This window comes from Triticum dicoccoides, chromosome 3A, assembly GCF_002162155.2.
Source record: "Triticum dicoccoides isolate Atlit2015 ecotype Zavitan chromosome 3A, WEW_v2.0, whole genome shotgun sequence".
NCBI classification, from domain to species: domain Eukaryota; kingdom Viridiplantae; phylum Streptophyta; class Magnoliopsida; order Poales; family Poaceae; genus Triticum; species Triticum dicoccoides.
This window is the reverse complement of record NC_041384.1, coordinates 583,362,105-583,385,922: the sequence shown is the minus strand read 5'-3', so window position 1 is coordinate 583,385,922 and position 23,818 is coordinate 583,362,105. Positions and strand designations below refer to the sequence as shown.

At 44.7% G+C, this 23,818-nt stretch overlaps 1 protein-coding gene across 3 annotated transcripts; it reads left to right on the top strand.

The window, feature by feature from the left end:
• Positions 1 to 15,350: 15,350 nt before the first annotated feature.
• On the top strand, positions 15,351 to 19,355 carry LOC119269352 (ABSCISIC ACID-INSENSITIVE 5-like protein 2). 3 transcript variants are annotated; one of them, XM_037551159.1, is made up of 4 exons: positions 15,351 to 16,618; positions 16,814 to 16,885; positions 18,954 to 19,081; positions 19,163 to 19,355. In XM_037551159.1, exons 1-3 carry the CDS (start codon positions 15,755 to 15,757, stop codon positions 19,032 to 19,034), a joined length of 1,017 nt encoding a protein of 338 aa, XP_037407056.1. In that variant the 5' UTR covers positions 15,351 to 15,754; the 3' UTR covers positions 19,035 to 19,081; positions 19,163 to 19,355. The 3 variants fall into 3 exon arrangements, with proteins under 3 accessions (XP_037407056.1, XP_037407055.1, XP_037407054.1); XM_037551158.1 differs by having other exon boundaries at positions 19,153 to 19,355; XM_037551157.1 differs by having other exon boundaries at positions 18,954 to 19,355.
• The last annotated feature ends 4,463 nt before the right edge of the window (positions 19,356 to 23,818 follow it).

Sequence of the window (23,818 nt, the reverse complement as noted above, 5' to 3'; positions counted from 1 at the left end):
TTCACGTTTTTAAAATATGGCACCATCTAAATCCGTTGAGATGACACTGTATGAACTATGGTTTAGCAGTAAACCTAAGCTGTTGTTTCTTGAAGTTTGGGGCTGCGATGCTTATGTGAAAAAAACTTCAACCTGATAAGCTCGAACCCAAATCGGAGAAATGTGTATTCATAGGATACCCAAAGGAAACTATTGGGTACACCTTCTATCACAGATCCGAAGGCAAAACATTTGTTGCTAAGAATGGATCATTTCTAGAGAAGGAGTTTCTCTCGAAAGAAGTGAGTGGGAGGAAAGTAGAACTTGACGAGGTAACTGTACCTGCTCCCTTACTGGAAAGTAGTTCATCACAGAAAACTGTTTCAGTGACACCTACACCAGTTAGTGAGGAAGCTAATGATAATGATCATGAAACTTCAGATCAAGATACTACTGAACCGCGTAGATCAACCAGAGTAAGATCCGCACCAGAGTGGTACGGTAATCCTGTTCTGGAGGTCATGCTACTAGATCATGATGAACCTACGAACTATGAAGAAGCGATGGTGAGCCCAGATTCCGCAAAGTGGCTTGAAGCCATGAAATCTGAGATGGGATCCATGTATGAGAACAAAGTATGGACTTTGGTTGACTTGCCCAATGATCGGCAAGCAATTAAGAATAAATGGATCTTCAAGAGGAAGACGGACGTTGATAGTAGTGTTACTATCTACAAAGCTAGACTTGTCGAAAAAGGTTTTTGACAAAGTTCAAGGTGTTGAATACGATGAGATTTTCTTACTCGTATCGATGCTTAAAAGTCTGTCCGAATCATGTTAGCAATTGCCGCATTTTATGATTATGAAATTTGGCAGATGGATGTCAAAACTGCATTCCTGAATGGATTTCTGGAAGAAGAGTTGTATATGATGCAACCGGAAGGTTTTGTCGATCCAAAGGGAGCTAACAAAGTGTGCAAGCTCCAGCGATCCATTTATGGACTGGTGCAAGAATCTCGGAGTTGGAATATACGCTTTGATAAGTTGATCAAATCATATAGTTATTGTACAGACTTACAGTAAAGCCTGTATTTACAAGAAAGTGAGTGGGAGCACTACAACATTTCTGATAAGTATATGTGAATGACATATTGTTGATCGGAAATAATGTAGAATTATTCTGCAAAGCATGAAAGGATACTTGAATAAAAGTTTTTCAAAGAAAGACCTTGGTGAAGCTGCTTACACATTGAGCATCAAGATCTATATAGATAGATGAAGACGCTTGATAAGATTTTTTCAATGAATACATACCTTGATAAATTTTTTGAAATAGTTCAAAATGGAACAGTCAAAGAAGGAGTTCTTGCCTGTGTTGCAAGGTGTTAAGTTGAGTAAGACTCAAAGCCCGACCACGGCAGAAAATAGAAAGAGAATGAAAGTCATTCCCTATGCCTCAGTCATAGGTTCTATAAAGTATGCCATGCTGTATACCAGATCTATTGTATGCCATACCACTGAGTTTGGCAAGGGAGTACAATAGTGATCTAGGAGTAGATCACTGGAGAGCGGTCAAAATTGTCCTTAGTGGAATAAGGATATGTTTCTCGATTATGGAAAAAGGTTCGTCGTAAAAAGGTTATGCCGATGCAAGTTTGACACTAATCTAGATGACTCTAAGTCTTGATCTAGATACATATTGAAAGTGGGAGCAATTAGCTAGAGTAGCTCCGTGCAGAGCATTGTAGACATAGAATTCGCAAAATACTTACGGATCTGTATATGACATACCCGTTGACTAAGATTCTCTCACAAGCAAAACATGATCACACCTTAGTACTCCTTGGGTGTTAATCACATAGCGATGTGAACTAGATTACTGAATCTAGTAAACCCTTTGGGTATTAATCACATGGTGATGTGAACTATTGCTGTTAAATCACATGGCGATGTGAACTAGATTATTGACTCTAGTGCAAGTGGGAGACTGAAGGAAATATGCCCTAGAGGCAATAATAAAGTTATTATTTATTTCCTTATATCATGATAAATGTTTATTATTCATGCTAGAATTATATTAACCGGAAACATAATACATGTGTGAATACATAGACAAACAGAGTGTCACTAGTATGCCTCTACTTGACTAGCTCGTTAATCAAAGATGGTTATGTTTCCTGACCATGAACAATGAGTTGTTATTTGATTAACGAGGTCACATCATTAGTTGAATGATCTGATTGACATGACCCATTCCATTAGCTTAGCACCTGATCGTTTAGTATGTTGCTATTGCTTTCTTCATGACTTATACATGTTCCTATGACTATGAGATTATGCAACTCCCGTTTGCCGGAGGAACACTTTGGGTGCTACCAAACGTCACAACGTAAATGGGTGATTATAAAGGAGCATTACAGGTGTCTCCAAAGGTAGATGTTGGGTTGGCGTATTTCGAGATTAGGATTTGTCACTCCGATTGTTGGAGAGGTATCTCTGGGCCCTCTCGGTAATGCACATCACATAAGCCTTGCAAGCACTGCAACTAATATGTTAGTTGTGAGATGATGTATTACGGAACGAGTAAAGAGACTTGCCGGTAACGAGATTGAACTAGGTATTGGATACCGACGATCAAATCTCGGGCAAGTAACATACCGATGACAAAGGGAACAACGTATGTCGTTATGCGGTCTGACCGATAAAGATCTTCGTAGAATATGTAGGAGCCAATATGGGCATCCAGGTCCCGCTATTGGTTATTGACCGGAAACGTGTCTTGGTCATGTCTACATTGTTCTCGAACCCGTAGGGTCCGCACGCTTAAGGTTTCGATGACAGTTATATTATGAGTTTATGAGTTTTGATGTACCGAAGGAGTTCGGAGTCCCGGATGAGATCGGGGACATGACGAGGAGTCTCGAAATGGTCGAGACGTAAAGATCGATATATTGGACGACTATATTCGGAGTTCGGAAAGGTTCCGAGTGATTCGGGTATTTTCCGGAGTACCGGGGGGTTACGGGAATACGGGGAAGAGTATTGGGCCTTGATGGGCTTTAGTGGGAAGAGAAAAAAGGCTGCTGCACCCCCCCTCCCCTTTGGTCCGAATTGGACTAGGGAAAAGGGGGCCGGCCACCTCTCCTTCTCCTCCTATTCCTTCTCCCTTCCTCCCCTCTTGGTGGACTCCTACTAGGACTTGGAGTCCTAGTAGGACTCCCTATCCTGGCCGCACCTTTGCCTTGGCCGGCCTCCTCCTCCTCCATCCTTTATATACGGAGGCAGGGGCACCTCTAAACACACAAGTTGACACAAGTTGATCCACGTGATCGATTCCTTAGCCGTGTGCGGTGCCCCCTGCCACCATATTCCTCGATAATACTGTAGCGGAGTTTAGGCGAAGCCCTGCTGCTGTAGTTCATCAAGATCGTCACCACGCCGTCGTGCTGACGAAACTCTTCCCCGACACTTTGCTGGATCGGAGTCCGGGGATCGTCATCGGGCTGAACGTGTGCTCGAACTCGGAGGTGTCGTAGTTTCGGTGCTTGATCGGTTGGATCGTGAAGACGTACGACTACTTCCTCTACGTCATGTCATCGCTTCCGCAGTCGGTCTGCGTTGGGTACGTAGACAACACTCTCCCCTCGTTGCTATGCATCACATGATCTTGCGTGTGCGTAGGAATTTTTTTTTTGAAATTACTACGAAACCCAACACGTGCAACGAAGCGGCTACAACGGTCTTTGCTACAATTGTCACTATGTAGGGACCGATGCACATAGTGACATGAGGTTAGATTTTTTTTTTGTGCTGTCTGCATCGTGGATGCATATAGTCTCGATTATTACACTGTTCATTGTTCCTTCTATTTTTTATTATTACTCCACATATTAGCTTTATTTTAAGTCAAATGTATAAAGCCTGATCAAGTTTATAGAGAACAATATGAACATTCACAATAATAAATGTACATGATATGCATATGTTTAGAGAGAGTAACGATCTAGTCGTATTGATTTGGTGTTATAGATGTTAGGAACTCTTTTATATAAATTTGGTCAAAATTTATAAATTTAACTTAGTACAAAACTAATGTGCAAGTAAGTAAAAATGGAGGAAATAGTGTACAAGTCATGAAAAGGTAGCCCATAAAAAATTCGATACATCAGAAGTTGCATAGCCAAAAAGGTAGTCCTTATTGTTGTTGCACATCAATAAGACTAATCTTTCGGACCCCATTTGGGATATTTTTTCTCCTGAAGGGGACATCATAAAAATATGACAACTGCTGAGCATCCATCTAATAAGGACTACGCAACATCCACAACATAAGTTATTAGACCTATGGCTATCGAGGCATTTTTGAAAAGGATATTGAATAGCTTTCCAATCTCCGGTATGCACTTTGCGATAATGAGTAGCACTTCCAAGGTACTTAAAGGGGATTGAGCATACACTATAGTCAAAAAGATGTGTGTATTCCAGCTCATGATCCTTAGCTATTCTAACATAGTAGAGTTCACTCTTTCGAGAATGTACCTTTAGTCTTGATAGTTGTTTGAATGTACTAAAAATTAACTTCATTGTCGGAACATTGATTAAATCATGATCCATAAAAAGATTTGTGTAGTCAACAAACTGCAAAAATAGAGAGTCCATCATCCACTAAATGAGGAATGAGAGCGCTAATCTGACCGTTTTCCTTGGTTATATTCATGAGAGTAGCTACTATATCGATAACGATGTTAAACAAATAATGGATCAAGAGTCACCTCATCAAACGACTTTCTTGTTTTGAAAGAAGTACCTAACATCAACATTCACTCTAATGGCCATGCTACCCTACTGGATAGAATTACCCATCCATACCCGCCAAACTGAAGGAAACTTTCATGCACACAAGACTTGATGTAAAAGGACCCGCTAATGTATGATAAGTATTCTCAACATCTATTTTAAAGATTACCTAATTCCAATTTCTCGATGTGGAGTTCATGAACTGTCTCGTGCAAAATAACCATCGAAAGTCAATATTTTAGATACCGATATTGGGTTTTGGTTATTTATGATAGATGACTAATGTTTCTACCGAGCTTATTTCATAGTCATGTTGCTTTGAGTAAAACATAAACGGTGATCCCTACCGCAAGAATTATAAGTTGTTGTCTAGCTCAAACTCTTAGATTGTATTTTATAGTCTTTTGGTGAATCTAAGGTTCATATTAAGTGTAGGACCATCTACAATCAAGAAGGGCACAAGCAGAGGTACTTTAGTTTGAACTCCAAGAAATATCACATACCAAAGTCCTCTAAATTCACTCAATCCACATAGATTCCTAGTTTCTTTAAATCCCGGTACCACCCAAGTTTTTCTTCCGGTACAAATGAGCACTCAGAGTTACTTATCCATAGAGATCAAATCCAGTTTCAGTATCGTTGGAACTACCGCACCTTTTTCCCTACTGCCAAACTCAATCTTATTAAGACATTCTCGGTTAGCTCTGACACCTCCGAGCATAACAATTTTATGCGGCATTTCCGAGCTCTCTCGGGTTGCTTCTTTATGTGGTCACATTATAGGTTCGGTACCTTTGAGATGTGACTTTGGATTTTTGCGCAATTTGCATTTGAGTCTACTATAGTACCATCGATAAATTGGTTTTACCCATTACTTTCCGAGCCAGTTCTCTTCTCGCAGAAAAGAGCCACCTTTTGTTGCTTAAAACCACCTTTCTATTTTAGCCCAATACTTTTGTGTACTGTGTTTATGTCTGGCTCCTAATATGCCCCCGATAGTTCAAGTATATAAATGTGTTTGGAAGTTTAGAAGGTATTCTCCTGGCACTTCTGAACTAGTTATATTTCCAAGGCAACAATCTAATTCTGGACTCTCGGTTTATAGATCCTCATACACCTTTGTGGTAGCAACCAACTAATATAATTCATTTCCAACTGGCACATCAAATGTGTGTGTGTGTGAAATAGGGAAGAGAGAGAGAGAAGAGATAGAGAGACATCTCCAAGACAATAAGGGAGAAGAGAAGTGTTGGGTGATTCCAAGAACACTTCTTGATTCTTGAAGGCCAAGAATTATTCCTCCCTTTATTGAACCCATACACATCAAATTAATCTCTTTCACCACAACCCACCTTTTGTGTGTGTGTGAGGGATCATATGGGTTCATGAGAGATAGTTTGATTGAAGATCTTTTGAGAAAGTTCTACCAGGTGACTTTGCTTCACATGTTACTCTTGGAGGGTGTGTGCCTCCTAGATGGTCAGGGGGTAGGGTTTATTGCGCCACCGCCGTCGTCATCTAAGAAATTTAGGTCCCCTCGCCTCCGGCTGCCATCTTGGGGCTGAGAGGTGGGGGGACCTCGAATCTTCAAGACCTCTATGTTCTTCGCCATCGTCTAGTGATCATCATAGTTTTGTGAGAATAAATTTCCTCACGTTCTTTTGGCGGTGCCATGAGGTTAGAGAGTTTTCTGTCCTCTCAGATCCGATTATTCAGATATGATGAGTTTATGTTGTTGTGTCAAGCCTTTTTTGTTGGTTTGATTCTTTGTGGGGGTGAAATATTTCATTGACAACATGGTGAAGATATAGTGATTCGTCGGCCTGCACTTCTAGGGGATCATCCCCGGCCCAAGTACTTTCATCGATCAAGGCTTCCCATCTGTTTGGATGGGCGACTCAAGGCGCTTTCAAAAACCATTATTGGTAATGTTCGTGCGGGTGGAAGAGTGACAACATCGATGCTCAAGTCAAATTACAGCCTCTTTACCGGAGTCCTTGGAATATTTCTTCGAGCAGAGATTGACGCCGTGAAGAAGGTGTTTTCAAGATATTTCATTGTAATTCTTAGTCATAGGAGTTACTTTGTATTTTCTTGAATTTTAGGTCCAAATTGGTGTACTTGTAATTGTTATGAGTGTGAATGAAGTTATAGGTGTTTCTAAAAAAAATGGTCAGGGGTCACTTGAGAGCATTCGCCATCAATGTGTGAAGAACTAATGAGTTTGTGAGGTCAACAAGATCACCTAATTTGTGAAGACTACCCCTAGTGGTGTTTCTTGGTGCAAGCCATGGTGAAATAGCTTGATTGCGATTGATGAGCAACGCAATAGATATTCTCGTAAGCGCCGTGCGCAGACTTCCACCACCGCCATGCAATGTCATGTAGCTAGAGTACACTTAAGCAGGCCCGGGGAATGACCTAATCCTGCCTGGTTGTAGTTAACAGGATATACCGGCATTGGGTAACGTCTATATTTACTATGTAGTGGAGATCATGGGTGATACCTCCGTTAGACGATTGCCTATGGCCCTCCTAAAACCTCTTGAGGAGAAGACGCCCAACTAGCTGTTGGGGAACGCAGTAATTTCAAAAAAAATCCTACGCACACGCAAGATCTATCTAGGTGATGCATATTGCATAGCAACGAGAGGGGAGCGTGTTGTCCACATACCCTCGTAGACCGTAAGCGGAAGCATTATGACAACGCAGTTGATGTAGTTGTACGTCTTCACGATCCGACCGATCCTAGCACCGAAGGTATGGCACCTCCGTGATCTGCACACGTTCAGCTCAGTGACGTCCCACGAACTCTAGATCCAGATGAGGTCGAGGGAGAGTTTCGTCAGCACGACGGCGTGATGACGGTGATGATGAAGTTACCGACGCAGGGCTTCGCCTAAGCACTACAATGATATGACCGAGGTGGAATTCTATGGAGGGGGCACCGCACACGGCTAAACAATCAACTTGTGTGTCTATGGGGTGCCCCCTCCCCCGTATATAAAGGAGTGGAGGAGGGGGAGGGACGGCCTGAAGGAAATATGCCCTAGAGGCAATAATAAAGTTGTTATTGATATTTCCTTATGTCATGATAAATGTTTATTATTGATGCTAGAATTGTATTAACTGGAAACTTAGTACATGTGTGAATACATAGACAAACATAATGTCACTAGTATGCCTCTACTTGACTAGCTCGTTGAATCAATGATGGTTATGTTTCCTAACCATAGACATGAGTTGTCATTTGATTAACGGGATCACATCATTAGAGAATGATGTGATTGACTTGACCCATCCGTAAGCTTAGCACGATAATCGTTTAGTTTGTTGTTATTGCTTTCTCCATAACTTATACATGTTCCTATGACTATGAGATCATGCAACTCCCGAATACCGGAGGAACACTTTGTGTGCTATCAAACGTCACAACGTAGCTGGGTGATTATAAAGGTGCTCTACAGGTGTCTCCGATGGTGTTTGTTGAGTTGGCATAGATTGAGATTAGGATTTGTCACTCCGATTGTCAGAGAGTTATCTCTGGGCCCTCTCGGTAATGCACATCAAAATAAGCCTTGCAAGCAATGTGACTAATGAGTTAGTTACGGGATGATGCATTACGGAACGAGTAAAGAGACTTGCCGGTAATGAGATTGAACTAGGTATTGAGATACCGACGATCGAATCTCGGGCAAGTAACATACCAATGACAAAGGGAACAATGTATATCGTTATGCGGTTTGACCGATAAAGATGTTCGTAGAATATGCGGGAGCCAATATGAACATCAAGGTTCCGCTATTGGTTATTGACCAGAGACGTGTCTTGGTCATGTCTACATAGTTCTCGAACTCGTAGGGTCCGCACGCTTAACGTTCGGTGATGATCGGTATTATGAGTTTATGTGTTTTGATGTACCGAAGGTTGTTTGGAGTCCCGGATGTGATCACGGACATGACGAGGAGTCTCGAAATGGTCGAGACATAAACATTGATATATTGGATGACTATATTCGAACACCGAATGAGTTCCGGAGGTCACCAGATAATTATCGGAGTGCCGGGGGTTACCAGAACCCCCGGGGGAACTAATGGGCCAGCATGGGCCTTGAGAGAGAGAGGAGGGGCCATAGGGCTGGCCGCCCCCTCCCTTGGGAGTCCGAATTGGAAAAGGAGGGGGGCGGCGCCCCCTCTTTCCCTCCCTCTCTCCCTCTCTTTCCTTCCCCCTCCTTCCTAGTTGGACTAGGAAAGGGGGAGTCCTCCTACTAGGAGGAGGACTCCACCCTCTCCTTGGTGCGCCCCAAGGACGGCCGGCCTCCCCCCTTGCTCCTTTATATACGGGGGCAGAGGGCACCCTAGAACACACAAGTTGATTGCTTCCAGCCGTGTGCGGTGCCCCCTCCACCATAATCCACCTCGGTCATATCGTAGCGGTGCTTAGGCGAAGCCCTGTTCCGGTAGCATCATCATCACCGTCATCACGCCGTCGTGCTGATGAAGCTCTCCCTCGACACTCTGCTAGATCGTGAGTTCATGGGACGTCATCGAGCTGAACGTGTGCAGATCGCGGAGGTGTCGTACTTTCGGTACTAGGATCGGTCGACCGTGAAGACGTACGACTACATCAACCGCGTTGTCATATAGCTTCCGCTTACGGTCTACGAGGGTGCGTAGACAACACTCTCCCCTCTCGTTGCTATGCATCACCATGATCTTGCGTGTACGTAGGATTTTTTTTGAAATTACCGCGTTACCCAACACGGCCCTCTATGGCGCGCCCTAAGGGGGGAGTCCTACTCCCGGTGGGAGTATGATTCCCTCTTTCCCTTGTCGAAGTAGGAGAGAAGGAAGGGAGAGAGAGAGGGAAGGAAGGGGGGCCGGCCCCCCACCCAATTCGGATTGGGCTAGGGGGACGCGCCCTCCACCTTGGCCTTCCCTTCCTCTCTTCCACTAAGGCCCAATAAGGCCCATATACTCCCCGGGGGATTCCGGTAACCCCCCAGTACTCCGGTAAATGCCTGAACTCACCCGGAATCATTCCGATGTCCAAACATAACCTTCCAATATATCAATCTTTATGTCTCAACAATTTCGGGACTCCTCGTCATGTCCGTTATCATATCCGGGACTCCGAACTACCTTCGGTACATCAAAATATATAAACTCATAATACCGATCATCACCGAACGTTAAGCGTGCGGACCCTATGGGTTCGAGAACTATGTAGACATGACCGAGACTTATCACCAGTGAATAACCAATAGCAGAACCTGGATGCTCATATTGGTTCCTACATATTCTATGAAGATCTTTATCGGTCAAACCGCATAACAACATACGTTGTTCCCTTTGTCATCGGTATGTTACTTGCCCGAGATTCGATTGTCTGTATCTCAATACCTAGTTCAATCTCGTTATCGGCAAGTCTCTTTACTCATTCCGTAATGCAACATCACGTAACTAACTCATTAGTCACATTGCTTGCAAGGCTTATAGTGATGTGCATTACCGAGAGGGCCCGGAGATACCTCTCCGATACACGGAGTGAAAAATCCTAATCTCGATCTATGCCAACTCAAAAAACACCATCGGAGACACCTGTAGAGCATCTTTATAGTCACCCAGTTATGTTGTGACGTTTGATAGCACACTAAGTGTTCCTCCGGTATTCGGGAGTTGCATAATCTCATAGTCATAGGAACATATATAAGTTATGGAGAAAGCAATAGCAACAAACTAAACGATCATCGTGCTAAGCTAACGGATGGGTCAAGTCAATCACATCATTCTCTAATGATGTGACCCCGTTCATCAAATGACAACTCTTTGTTCATGGCTAGGAAACTTAACCATCTTTGATTAACGAGCTAGTCAAGTAGAGGCATACTAGTGACACTTAGTTTGTCTATGTATTCACACATGTACTAAGTTTCCGGTTAATACAATTCTATCATGAATAATAAGCATTTACCATGATATAAGGAAATATAAATAACAACTTTATTATTGCCTCTAGGGCATATTTCCTTCACTAGCGGCCGACCATTGATTGGAAAATGACCCACTACTAGGCCCTCCCATTGACTGTGATCTTCTTGGGCCTAGGTAGTATGTCGTTGAGGGCCTCCCTGGTGGGCATTCCCTCGTTAGTAGCCCCCGAGTCCTCCAGGTCATGTTGTGGAAACCAACTGTGTCTCAGACAGAAAGATTTTGACTGGCCACCGAACTCGAGGTGACATTTGATTACTCGTTGTGAAATCTTGGCGGACTCAAAAGAGCATACTAACAAAAGTTGGTGTTAAGAAAGTTCATGGAAAAACTTGGTGATACCCGATGACCCACAAATATAGGGGTCAATCATAGCCTTTTCGATAAGTAAGAGTGTCAAACCCAATGATGATCTAAAGGAATTGACAAGTGGTTTTCAGGAAGGTTTCACTGTAAATGTCGTAAAGATAGTTTAATAGCAAGATAAATTGTGACAAGGAAAATAGTAACAAAGGTAAAAGAGTGCAACAAGTGTCCCTATCCTTATGTATGCTAAGGATAAGCCGGTGGTGTTTCTTATATAGCTAAAACAGTCTTGAGGACATACGAGAATTGTTGGAAATATGCCCTAGAGGCAATAATAAAGTGGTTATTATTATATGTCCTTAATCATGATAAAGGTTTATTATTCATGCTATAATTGTATTGATCAAAAACTTAAATACATGTGTGAATACATAAGCATACCAAGTCCCTAGTAAGCCTTTACTAGACTAGCTCGTTGATCAAAAGATGGTTAAGGTTTCCTGACCATAGACATGAGTTATCATTTGATAACGGGATCACATCATTAGGAGAATGATGTGATGGGAAAGACCCACATGTTAGCTTAGCATATGATAGTTCAGTTTACTGCTACTATTTTCTTAATGTCAAATACATATTCCTTCGACCATGAGATCATGCAACTCCCGGATACCGGAGGAATACCTTGTGTGCTATCAAACGTCACTTCGTAACTGGGTGATCATAAAGGTGCTCTACAGGTATCTCTGAAGGTGTCTGTTGAGTTGGCATGAATCGAGATTGGGATTTGTCACTCCGTATGACAGAGAGGTATCTCTTGGCTCTCTCGGTAATACAACATCACAATAAGCTTGCAAGTAAAGTGACTAAGGAGTTAGTTGTAAGATGATGTATTACGGAATGAGTAAAGAGACTTGCCGGTAACGAGATTGAAGTAGGTATGGAGATACCGACGACAGAATCTCGGGCAAGTAACATGCCGACAGACAAAGGGAACTACATATGTTGTCATAAAGATTCGACCGATAAAAATCTTCATAGAATATGTAGGAATCAATATGGGCATCCAGGTCCTACTATTGGTTATTAACCGGAGAATCATCTCGGTCATGTCTACACCATTCTCTAACACATAGGGTCCGCACACTTAATGTTCATTGATGATATAGTATTATATGAGTTATGTATTTTGGTGACCGAATGTTGTTCGGAGTCCCGGATGAGATCACGGACAGGACGAGGAGCACTGAAATGGTCCGAAGGTAAAGATTAATATATAGGATGATATGGTTGAGCCAAGGGGTCAAGCCCACGAGGCTTTAGGTCATTACACAAAGGAGTTGTATGGAAGGCAGGGGCTAGACGCAAGGGTTCATGGCGTCTACCCCTGGGATAGACGCCGGAGTCCGTGGCGTCTACGTAAACATCGGGAACCATGGCGTTTAGCCCTAGAGTCCGAGACGGACTTGTCTTTGCGTTCCAAACTGACTTTGGGGAGGCTCCTCTCCAAGTTACGACCCCGGGGCTCAACATATAAATAGAGGAGCAGGGCTAGCTCCTAGAACACAAGTTTTTGAGCCTCCTCTAGTTGGTCCTACTTGACTAATTAGAGCTAGCCCTAGCTGCCTCTAATCCTCATAATTAGAAGCCTAGTGTGGTTCTAATCTCCTCCCTCTAGTTCACCACCACCGTCAACACGGCGTTGTGCTGCCAAAACTCATCTACTACTTCGCTCTTCTTGCTGGATCAAGAAGGCGAGGACGTCATCGAGCTAAACGTATGCTGAACGCGGAGGTGCCGTACGCTCGGTGCTTGATCGGAACAGATCGTGAAGGAGTACGACTACATCAACCACGTTGATAAACGCTTCTGTTTAGCGATCTACAAGGGTATGTAGATGCTCTCCCCCTCTTGTAGTTATGCATCTTCATGGATAGGTCTTGCTTGTGCATAGAATTTTTGTTTTTGTTTTCCATGCAACGTTTCATAACAAGAATTTCGTCAAGTTACTTTCACCATGATTCATGAAGTTACCGGTCATTGATTTGATAAGTGTTGTGTGGATGGACCAGAGCTAAGGTACTGTCCTTACTTAAAAAAACTACTTATGATTATACTCTTCATGCAAGCATCCACAAATATAATATAGAAGTACTCAAAAATAAATCTAACCATAACATTAAACAATAGGATACGAAACAACCCCTCATGGAACAATTCATAAACTGGGTTTATATTTCTATCACTCCCACAACCCATCATCTATAAACTAATTTCACAATGTCTTCCCCTAGGCCCAAAGATGATGAAGTGTCATGTAGTCAATGTTCACATAACACCACTAAAGAAAGAACGACGCAACTTATCATCAAAACATTAAACCATAATCAACTTCACATGACTACTAGCAACAAGACTTCTCCCATGTCCTAAATAACTAATGGATCTACTCACAAGACATCATATCGATCATGATCGGCAGGCTTCCGCCTCGTAGACGACGGAGGGAAGTTCTGAGTATTTTCTATGATTTTTTCTAGGGCAAGTGGTAAATTATGACCAAAGGGCATCGGGAGGCGAGCCACCAAGGGCCCACGCGGCCACATGGCGCGACCCAGGGCCCACCCGCATGGGGTGGCCATGTGGTGCCCTGGTGGGTCCCCTCTGGCCTATCGTCTAGCACATGGCTTCATATTTTTTTGAAATGAATTCGGTAATATCTTCGATGCATTTGGAGCTCCAAAATTTGCTTTTTCCTCTCTTGTATTTTTGGTCTAGATTTTCAGCTGTTCGGTAATTTTCCTCTTTGTGTTTACCTTACATTTTAAGGGAGAAAAGGCATTAGAATTGCATCCTATTGTGCAATATATCACTGAAGCGAGATAAACTATAGTAGAAGATAGTGATGCAAAATAAACGTATCAATACCCAAATCAATCTCTTTAGAAAGAGGATTGCTTATGGCCTGACTAAGGGCATATAATAAAATTCTGAGCAGGTCGGGTGCCTCCAGTCAGTATTCTTTATGAGGAACGTTTGTCAAACGACATCCTCTGGAACCAAGTTTACGTATTTGACCTTCATGGATGTGGCAACCACTGCCACAAAGGATATCAAAGACGTCCCCTGCTCTGGGTGTCATTGAGTAGCTTGGCAACCAGGGATGTAAGTAACAAATAAATGGCGTCCGCAATCCCGTTTAGTTAGTTTTTGCTAGCTTGATAGTTTATTTTTCTCAAACAAACAAAAAACCTTTTTGAACTATTATATTATAAGTAGACTTTAAACGGGACCCGGTTGACATTCCTGTTGGCAACCCCGTTGAGTTGAGCTCTCACCACCGTGTGCAGAAGAGAGGCAAGCTTTTTCTTTTGATTTCTTTCTCCTTCATCTTAATATTTGTTTCATGTGGCGCTTCTAAAAAAGTCTCCTTTCTTCTCCTGCCGGTGGTGCCGCAGGTCCGTCCCACCTCCAATGGCCATTGGGCCGTGGATGTGTGGAGGTTCTCGGCCCCCCGCCGCTGGGGGGAACTCCGTTCTAGTTTTTGTTAGGTTCAACGTCTTGGTTGAGGCTGTGTGGTGGTGGCGATGTTCCTCAGTAGGAATAATGTCTCCTATGTCCTATCCCCGTCCTGATGGTGCGAATAGCGTCGTCGGAGGATGTGTGGAGGTGTGTCTTCGTCGGATCTCGTGGGATTCGATCGATGTTGGTCTTCGGTGGATCTATTTGGATCTAGTTTTTATTCGTCTTCGTTTGTGTGGTTCCAGGTTTGATCTTTCTGACCTACAACTCTTTTCATTGACAATGATTGCTGCTCTGGTTCGCTGGTCCTTTGAGGCCTTACCATGAAGACTTTCTGACTGTCTATTACAATAAGGTTTGCCCGGCTTTGCCGAGAGAGGGGCGATGACGGCGGCACAACTTCGGCTCGCTTCAGTGCTTGTAGTCTTCGCTAGGTTGTTTATAGACCTGATTGTAATTTTTATTACCTCTTGTGTTCTATGTACTGTCATGATTGATGGTTATTTTGAAAATTTCTCTCTCAAAATAAATAAATAAATATACACACCCTTAAAACTAGTGGCAACCTTTTTTTTTACCGGTCAATCTCATTAACTGAACAAGACTAGCGAGACCGCTGACAATGATTACATGTAAACTTGGTCACCATCACTGACCTCAGGATTTACTCCAACTCTTAACCCGTGTGGTGTTGAACAAAGAGGCCATAACTAAATTATCCCACTTCTGTTTATGTATTCCTGCCACGCCACACTCTCATACCTTCGTCTCTCCTCCCCACAGCGACCTACCCACCCGACCCAGCCCGCCTTGAAATCTCTCCCGCCGCCGCGCCGCACGCCGTAGCCTAGCGCCACCGCCCGCCGCCTCAATCCCGCGCCCCCCAACCCTTCCGCCTCTCACGCGCGTCGCCGTTCCCGTCCTTCCCCACCGCCGCATCGCGGCCCCGCTGTCCCCAGTCCACCCCGCCCTCAATCTCTAGCCATTTGCGCTCTGAGGTACGGTACGAGCTTGTTTTCACCCGGTGATTCGTTACACCGCACTGACCCCCGCAGCTCCTTGGCGCGCCGGCGCGCATCCGGCACGCCGTAGATCCGGCCCCTGAACCCGGAGGTCTCGCCGCGGCAGAAATCGGGCGGAGGTAGGGCTGTGTGCCCATCCATGGGGAGTCGGAAAATGGCGTCACAGCCCGGGCGCGGCACCGGCGGCGGCGGCGACGCTGGGACGTCGCAGCGCGGGCAGGTGCAGAGCCTGGCGAGGCAGGGGTCTCTGTACAGCCTCACCCTCGACGAGGTGCAGAACCATCTGGGAGAGCCCCTGCAGAGCATGAACCTCGACGAGCTGCTCAGGACCGTGTTTCCTGACGACATGGAGCCCGATGGCGCGACCACCAGCCAGTATGTGCCGAGTTCAAGCCTCCTGCGCCAGGGCAGCATCACGATGCCGACCGAGCTCAGCAAGAAGACGGTGGATGAGGTGTGGAAGGGCATCCAGGATGCGCCCAAGAGGAGTGTCCAGGGGAGTGGCCGGCGCAAGCGGGAGAGGCAGCCCACACTCGGGGAGATGACACTCGAGGATTTCTTGGTCCAAGCAGGGGTTGTTTCCCAGGGATTTCTCAAGGACACTAGCGATGCTGGCAATTTGGGTCTGGTGGGGAGAGAGGCTACAGCAGCCGGAGCCGCAGATTTGACATCGGGAGCACAGTGGTTAGGCCATTACCAGCAGCAGATTGCAGCTGCAGCCATCGACACTCATCAGCATGGCCAGCAAATTGTGCCAGCTGCTTATATGTCCATTCAGTTTGTCCCTCAGCCGCTGAATGTTGTTGGCCCTGGTGCCACTCTGGGGTCTGCTTACTCTGATGGCCAGAGTACATCACCAATGATCAGTCCAATCTCTGATTCTCAGACACCTGGGAGAAAGCGTGGTGTATCAGGAGATGTCCCCAATAAGTTTGTGGAGAGAAGGCAGAAGAGGATGATCAAGAATAGGGAGTCGGCTGCACGTTCAAGGGCTAGGAAACAGGTATATTTGACCTCTCTTTTTTCCCTCTAATTATTTGCTCTAACTATAGATCAACATTCATGAAGGGTTATCAGTGGTACTTGTTTGAATTTGGCTTTTCATGTGATCTGTGATCTGAAAAATGTTGCAACATGCTTACTTTAGTTTTCCATAATTGTCTTAGGTTCAGTATTACTTACCTTGTATTTGCAACAGGCCTACACCAATGAACTCGAAAACAAGGTATCCCGTTTAGAAGAGGAGAATGAGAGGCTAAAGAAGCAAAAGGTATTTTCTTTTCAATACAAGTTTACTGAAATGCCACACTTTTCAGTGGAAGTCGGACTACCTGATAAGTAGCAGGGAATAAATGTGATTGCTCGTATCGGCAGCTGGTGTCAATTTCATAGTTCGCACTGTTAAGCACTTAAGCTATCCCCTTCCGGTGTATGGGTATGAGAGTATCACAGTTCTATAATCCTATGTATCTGCTTCCACTACTGGGGCCCAGCCATTACTGGGTGGGATAGGAACAATCTGGTGTACAATGGACAATTCGACCTGTTGGTTTATGTAATTAATAGGTTAATGCACAATGAACTACTAGGCAACCACTTTTCTATTGAATATTGGAGTTCACCTTGTATGTACCTCAATTTACATGCTAACCAAATAAGGCTGCACTATACTAATATGAATTACATGGTAGAAAAAGAAAAACTAGAAGACAATAGGGGCTCATTTGATTTCATGAGAGAACTGTATAAAGTTCTTGTTGGATATTCTAATGAACACTTCTGATTTGCTCCCTGCATTAGAAATTTCAGCACAATAATTCTGCAGTCTAGCTCTAAAGGTAGAGTGTACTTCAGTTATAGGTTGCAATAGAGAGGTAGGAACCAGGAAGATGTAGATTTTCCGGATGACATAGACCTGATAATGTATAAGAGTAATAAAAGGGAAATACATATTACAAGAGTTTATACTCCTGATTGCCCTGAAAAAAGCTATACATCTGATTATGCGAATGCATATATAATCAGCAGGGTTATGCATTATGTGAGATACTCCTGATTATGAATGTCTACACTGGAGTATTTGTTGTTTTTTTAGAGAGAGAGGTAGGATTTGTTACCATGGATATGTCAGGTTACGATCAGCAGGATATTTTGTACCTGGTGCTCAGTTATTCTGCGGGATTAGTTACCATATTCCCGGAAAGATAGGGGAGTCGAAGAGAGAAACCTGGGCGTGCGGAAAATGGAGGGGAGCGAAGCGACACGCAGCGCTGGGAGGAGTTTGACTAACCCAGGAACAGCGGTTGCAGGGACAGGAGGGGCCCATACCACGACCTTTCACTGACATATGAGGTCAACTCCGAGAATAAAACGCAGGAGCTCTCCCAGAGCTCTATTCCTAGGGAGCATAGAGCCTTTAGGGACACTTCAAGAGCGTGACTGAAAAATATTATCACAGTGCTAACATGGTATGTAATGTTAGAAATAGTGGTGTTGCAAGGGAAAGCGAGGTTCTCTCCAGTCTCTGCATCATCAGTTTATCTGAAAGATTATATCACCGCCATCGTTTAGGGCCTCTGTGATCCGCAGGATTTCCAAAGTTTTGAGATAGGAAAAACGTAGGAGTAGAGTGGCATGTCATCTTTAATTCTACAGGATTGTGAGGATGTTTGATTGTGCACAGGAAAAACCGAGGATTCTTCCAAAGAGGTTGAAGTGGATGCATATTTTCCCATGAAACCTAGTGCAAATGATCCTATGGAAAAATTCATATGGTTTGCAATCCTACGAATCAAACAACCCACATAGGAAAAATTCCTAAGGATTAGAATTCTCCAAAATTCCTTCTCAAATCCTTTGAATCAAAGAAGCCCAATCTTGCGAGTGAGGGATATCCAGATATGTATCATGTATCGACTCTGTCTGCTTCTATGGAAGTGTAGATTTGATTACTGCATCATTTTGTGGCTTCAGGTTTTAGTTGTAGAGATGCATTAGTTATACTATGACTGTAAGTGGTAATTGAGTGGAATGATCTATTTTAGGTGCCTTTAAGATTAGAAGGGAGAACTCACATTTCATTTTCTGCTACTGCATAATTTCAGTACATTATTCATCTCTTTTGTTGCGAAAAATAGTACGGAATACATGGTAGCCCTTTATCACTGATACAAGGGCCGTGGCACCAGGGGTTAATTAACAATCTGTCAACAAATTTCTTGTGCTTATTTCCTGTCTAGTCCTGCTTTCAGCCAAATGTTGTTTATCCACTCTGATGCTATTGACGAATCTTCCATGCATTACATTGACATGCTGACCTTTTTCTGCCCTATCTTCAGGAGTTGAACATGATGCTTTGCTCGGTGCCTCTACCAGAACCCAAGTACCAACTCAGGAGAACATGCTCGGCCGCTTTCTGACTCTGTCCAGAATACTTCGCCTTGTAGATTTTAAAGCGGTGTCGCTCGTAAGTTTTGCCTCTTCGGTTTAGAATCGTTTGCGAACCTGGGAGTTCCTTTTTGGCTTATCCTTGCCCAGTGATTTCCAGTGTGTAGATCAGCGGGAGCCTAGCATGTGCTGTGTTAGCACTTGGCACTCTTATTTACCTGTGTGCGGAGGCCCTGCCACCAGCCTAGTATGTAAATCTGGTGGACACATTTTAAAGTTATCAGAGCTTTCTTGACATGGGCTGCTCTTTCATGTAAATGCAAAGTGGTATGCAATTTGCTCTTTTTTGTTTCTTTCTTTTGAAAAGTGCAACTTACATTTAGCCAGAATACTTTTGAGTCAGGTGAACTACCGTGGGGTACGAGACGTTCTGGTGAAACATGTTTGCTACTACTCCGTGTTCTGGTGTGAGATTCGGATGTGTTCTCACCGGCACGAAGCTGGGTGCTTTGGTTTCAGGCTCTTCTGTGGCTTCAGATTGCTGTGGTGGAGAACAGTGATGCAGTTTCCTTTTGCTTCATGAACTACTAGTCCTTAATGCTCCCAAGTTATTCGGGATAACTGTAAAACTCTATTGTCACCTTAATTAATATACTTCCGAGGCAAATCTTTTGCCTCTGTTTTTTTTAAAAAAAAAACCTAGTCCTTAGTGGAACCTTCCTCAATGCCGTAGAAGTTGGATCCAACGGGCAGTCTTTGGCTCTGTATGCTGCACTGCTTCCTCTCCGGCGCCACAGTGGCTGCTCACCGTGCCACTCGCGTAGTTCCAGGGCCTGTGGTGCGTTTCACTCCTCATGGGATGTGCTCTGAGTTCTTTTGAACCCTGGATGGTCATGAGCACACGACGGCCCAAAGGTGCAGTACTGCAGTATGTGCACTAGAAAACTTATATACTTGGATGTTGTGTCCAGGAGAAATAAACCCAAAGAATCCTTCACTCCAGTCAGACGTTCTTTTCACGAGAAGTGGAGAGCGTTTGCTGGACGATGTTGCCATTTGCCGCCGGTTTGGTTGGTCACGGTTTTACACCACCACAGTGCAGGTGCGGTACGTATCTGCTTGTCTCGCATCCCCCGCCCCGGCCCCGCCGTGGTGAAGCTCCCCTGCAAGTGGCACCGTAACCTGAAGAAGCGAATCAAATGTCGCCATACACAAGGATCGTGTGCGAGTCAGCGTCCCCGGACAGAAATCATGACCCTAGAACTGCTTTCTTTCCTTTTCTTTCCTAAAAGAAAAAGAAAACATGACCCCAAAACTGCGAATCCTCTTATGGGAGGATAGATCATCGAATGGATTCCGGCTAGAGGAACTTGCCGCACAAGGTTACGCGAGAGTGCCCGAGAGAATCAAGTCGACACGCACGGTCCTTGAGGCTTTATGAGACGGAACCTGGGCAAGGGTTGTGGTAGCGGCAATCGACGCCGGGACATTAACGCAACTAGTATAACGCCCGTGCGTTGCCACGGGCTCTTCAAAATTTATAATCAGTATCTTTCATTTATCATCCTCTCATATTGGATGATTATGGAGTGCTCTAATTAAAAACACAACAATCAAATATTAGGAAATTTCACCGAACGAACAACAACGAATAATACGATATCTATCAAACGAATAAAATGAGGTCATAGTTTTGGTCCGTCATGCACTTCTGTTGAAAAGTGCCTATCCCTTTTAGAATCAACCCACTGTTTGCTTGCACGCAAAAAAATACATCTCTAAAGTGGGGAACCGATCGGTGCCAAAAAGAACTCAAACTCCTATCCAATCTCGACTTCGTGCTCTTCCACTTCCATTGATAAAGATGGGACGTTAAGGGTTTCATCATGATGACCTCGAGCAGCCGCCGACATCCCTCCCCACATCTACCCTACCCCCTGCTGCCGCTTGCACTGTCCTTGCTTCTCGAGGGAGCTAGGGACACAATGTTCTCTAGGATAGGCATGACCAGATCCACGAGGAGGCCACATTCTTCCATGGGAACCCAACCAAGCACACCACCCTCCGCAACCATCCAACCCCGGCCTAACAAAGTCAAGACCCGCCATCGATCCACAAATCAGGCTCGCCGCATCCAGGTTCACTTCAAGTCTGCGACGAGTCTGTAGTCGACATCTTGACTTTGGCTATCCCCATGAAAGAATCATCAGATCCTGCTTACTTTTACCATCACTTCGTCTCTTCCCAAGGTAGCGACACCACCCAGCCAATCACCACCACCGCTTGCGGCTTGCCTACATAAAATCATGAGAAATCCCCACGGCGGTGCTGTAAGATCACCTTGGCGACCTCGACAGTGACCGACTGGTCTAAGACCTAAGCTAGCCGCTCTTTGTAGAAACCAATAGAAGTAGGCATGTGACTCAGATTTGTTCTTTGGTGTGCATGCGTTTCTTGCTGCCCACCAGCTCTTGTCTACAACTCGCCTATCTCTGTACCAGCTCTTGGTCTACAACTGGCCTATCTCCATGCTCGAGATGACCAAGCTCGATGCGCAAGCCGCATACGTCTGCTAGAGCTATATCCAGGCCCTATGATTTTTGGATCACTGGCACTATGGGTGCCAGGACCGGAGTCGCCCTCATCCACCAAGTGGATCAAGGAGGCCCACCACCTAGACTCTACATCGCAACATTTTGTGTTTTCCTATAAAAAGTAAAGAACCTTCTCTAATAAACGTAAATATAACCTTTTGGTTTTATAGTCTCAACTTTCCTACACTTCAATACCAGAAGGATTTCTTGGTTTTATTTAATGACCTTCTTGAATGTCATTGACTTAGAAAGGTAGTAATACAATCTGTGATATTAAGGCAAATTATTAGTCATATTAAAGTGCAAAAGGCCCTATAGGAGTCAAAGCATGACTTTTATGGTTATACTGTAATTTGCAAGATCTGAGATTTATGCAAGTGTACAATTAGAGAAGAGCCAATTAAATAGATTTTCACATTCAGAATAGTACGATTAGCAGTAGCACTTCAATTTTTTCATGTTTGATCAGCTTGCTAGGTGGTTATCACTAAGCATGTTGGAACGATGAGCATAACCTAACTTAGTTCAGTACGTGTTGCTGCAAATTAGTTCAGTACGTACGAAGCTGTTGCTAATTTCAATGCCTGGCTGTTGCAAGTTTCTAATGGGAAAGTACTTCAGGTCAAAGGTCAGGGAATATACACTTTTGTTATCATGGTTGTTTCCTTATAGTGAACAACTTTGATCACCACTTCAGCAGCTACTATCTATAAGAAGACATTAGCTAAGTAGATATAGGCAAAGAAAGCATGTAGGCAAAACCAGAATTAAAAACATCCTTCTCAATGGAGCTCGAGCAGTTCGGAAGACCCTAATCATCGATGAGGGACCCCTCCGATGGTAGCATGGCGTGACAATTGCCGTCAATGACGACACCCAAAGTACCTTGCATAATCCATCGATCCAATTCGGAACAATCAAGCACATACCTTGCAAAGTGATGTGGATCTGAAGCAGAGGTGGGAAGGTAAAGGCTCAGGTGAGGTGGAATGAGACGTTGATATAGACGTGCACGCATGAGAATAAGGCGGTGCCCAGGATGGATCTCCATCGGAGGAGGCCGGATCCGCTGGGGAGGAGGTCGATGTAGTACCTGCCATCTGTGCGATGGATCACGGGGCTGGCAGGCAGGGGGAGGGGATAGGAGGGAGCGGGTGGGCTAGAGCGCAGATGGCGGGTGCCCCCGACGACGGCTGGGAAGGATGGTGGAGGAGGTGGATGAGGATGGCGGCGGCGGCGTTTGCGGTTGCGCCTCGTCCGCAGCCGTGCTGGTGGTGGTCGATGCGAGAGCCGGATGGCGTCGGCCAGAATCAGGCAGGGGCGACAAAGATTTAGAGGAGAGAGAGAATGGAGGCGATGAGCGATGGGAGGAAGGGCCACCGGCGATTGGGGTGGCCTCAGATCCGCCCTCCGTGGCCGCCTATTTCATGGGACGAACACCCGTGCTCACCGTCGGGCTCGCCTTCGGCCGCTGCCTCGCCGACATTCACGACGTAGAGCCCCTTCCTCCGATCCCATTTGCCAGGGAGGCAGCGCCATCCTTCATCGTAGAGAACGAGTCCACACTGAGATCCCAACCAGATCGTGATTGCGCCTCCCCAAACCGCAGCGGCACATCCCACTCCATCAACGACCAACCTATATGAGGCGGAGGGTCAGTGTAGGACGCGAGCGCCGTCACCATGGACGTGGGGGACGCCGTAGGTGGGAAGGAGGCGGCGACGGCGTCTGTGTCAGGAAGATCGCACGACGGTGGCGGCGTTTACTCGAGGGGATCAAGAGGAGCTGCGTTTGGTGCCGGGTGGGTTCTTTGGTGCGTGCGTGGGGCTGGAGATTGTGATAGGTGATCAGGTGAGGGCGTGCCATACCTGGATCGATAGCCTTACCATATCTGGTGGTAATTTAAATTTATTACCATATTCGATATTTCCCGAGTTATGGCCTTACCATACCTGGATTGATAGCCTTTGGGGTAATTTACATTTATTACCATATAATTACCATATTCAAATTTTCCTGAGTTATGACCTTACCATACCTGGATTGATTTATTACTATACGTGGATTAATTATGATTTATTACTATACGTGGATAGCCTTACCATACCTGGTGGTAATTTAAATTTATTACCATATTCGATATTTCCCGATTTATGGCCTTACCATACCTGGACTGATAGCCTTTGGGGTAATTTAAATTTATTACCATATTCGATATTTCC

What these genes read in the sequence shown, in the direction of transcription:
- LOC119269352 (XM_037551159.1), top strand. Translation starts at nt 15,755, where the DNA reads ATGGGGAGTCGGAAAATGGCGTCACAGCCCGGGCGCGGCACCGGCGGC. An exon ending in GTTCAAGGGCTAGGAAACAG is followed by an intron (nt 16,619 to 16,813) that starts GTATATTTGACC and finishes TATTTGCAACAG; the next exon opens with GCCTACACCAATGAACTCGA. An exon ending in AGAGGCTAAAGAAGCAAAAG is followed by an intron (nt 16,886 to 18,953) that starts GTATTTTCTTTT and finishes CCCTATCTTCAG; the next exon opens with GAGTTGAACATGATGCTTTG.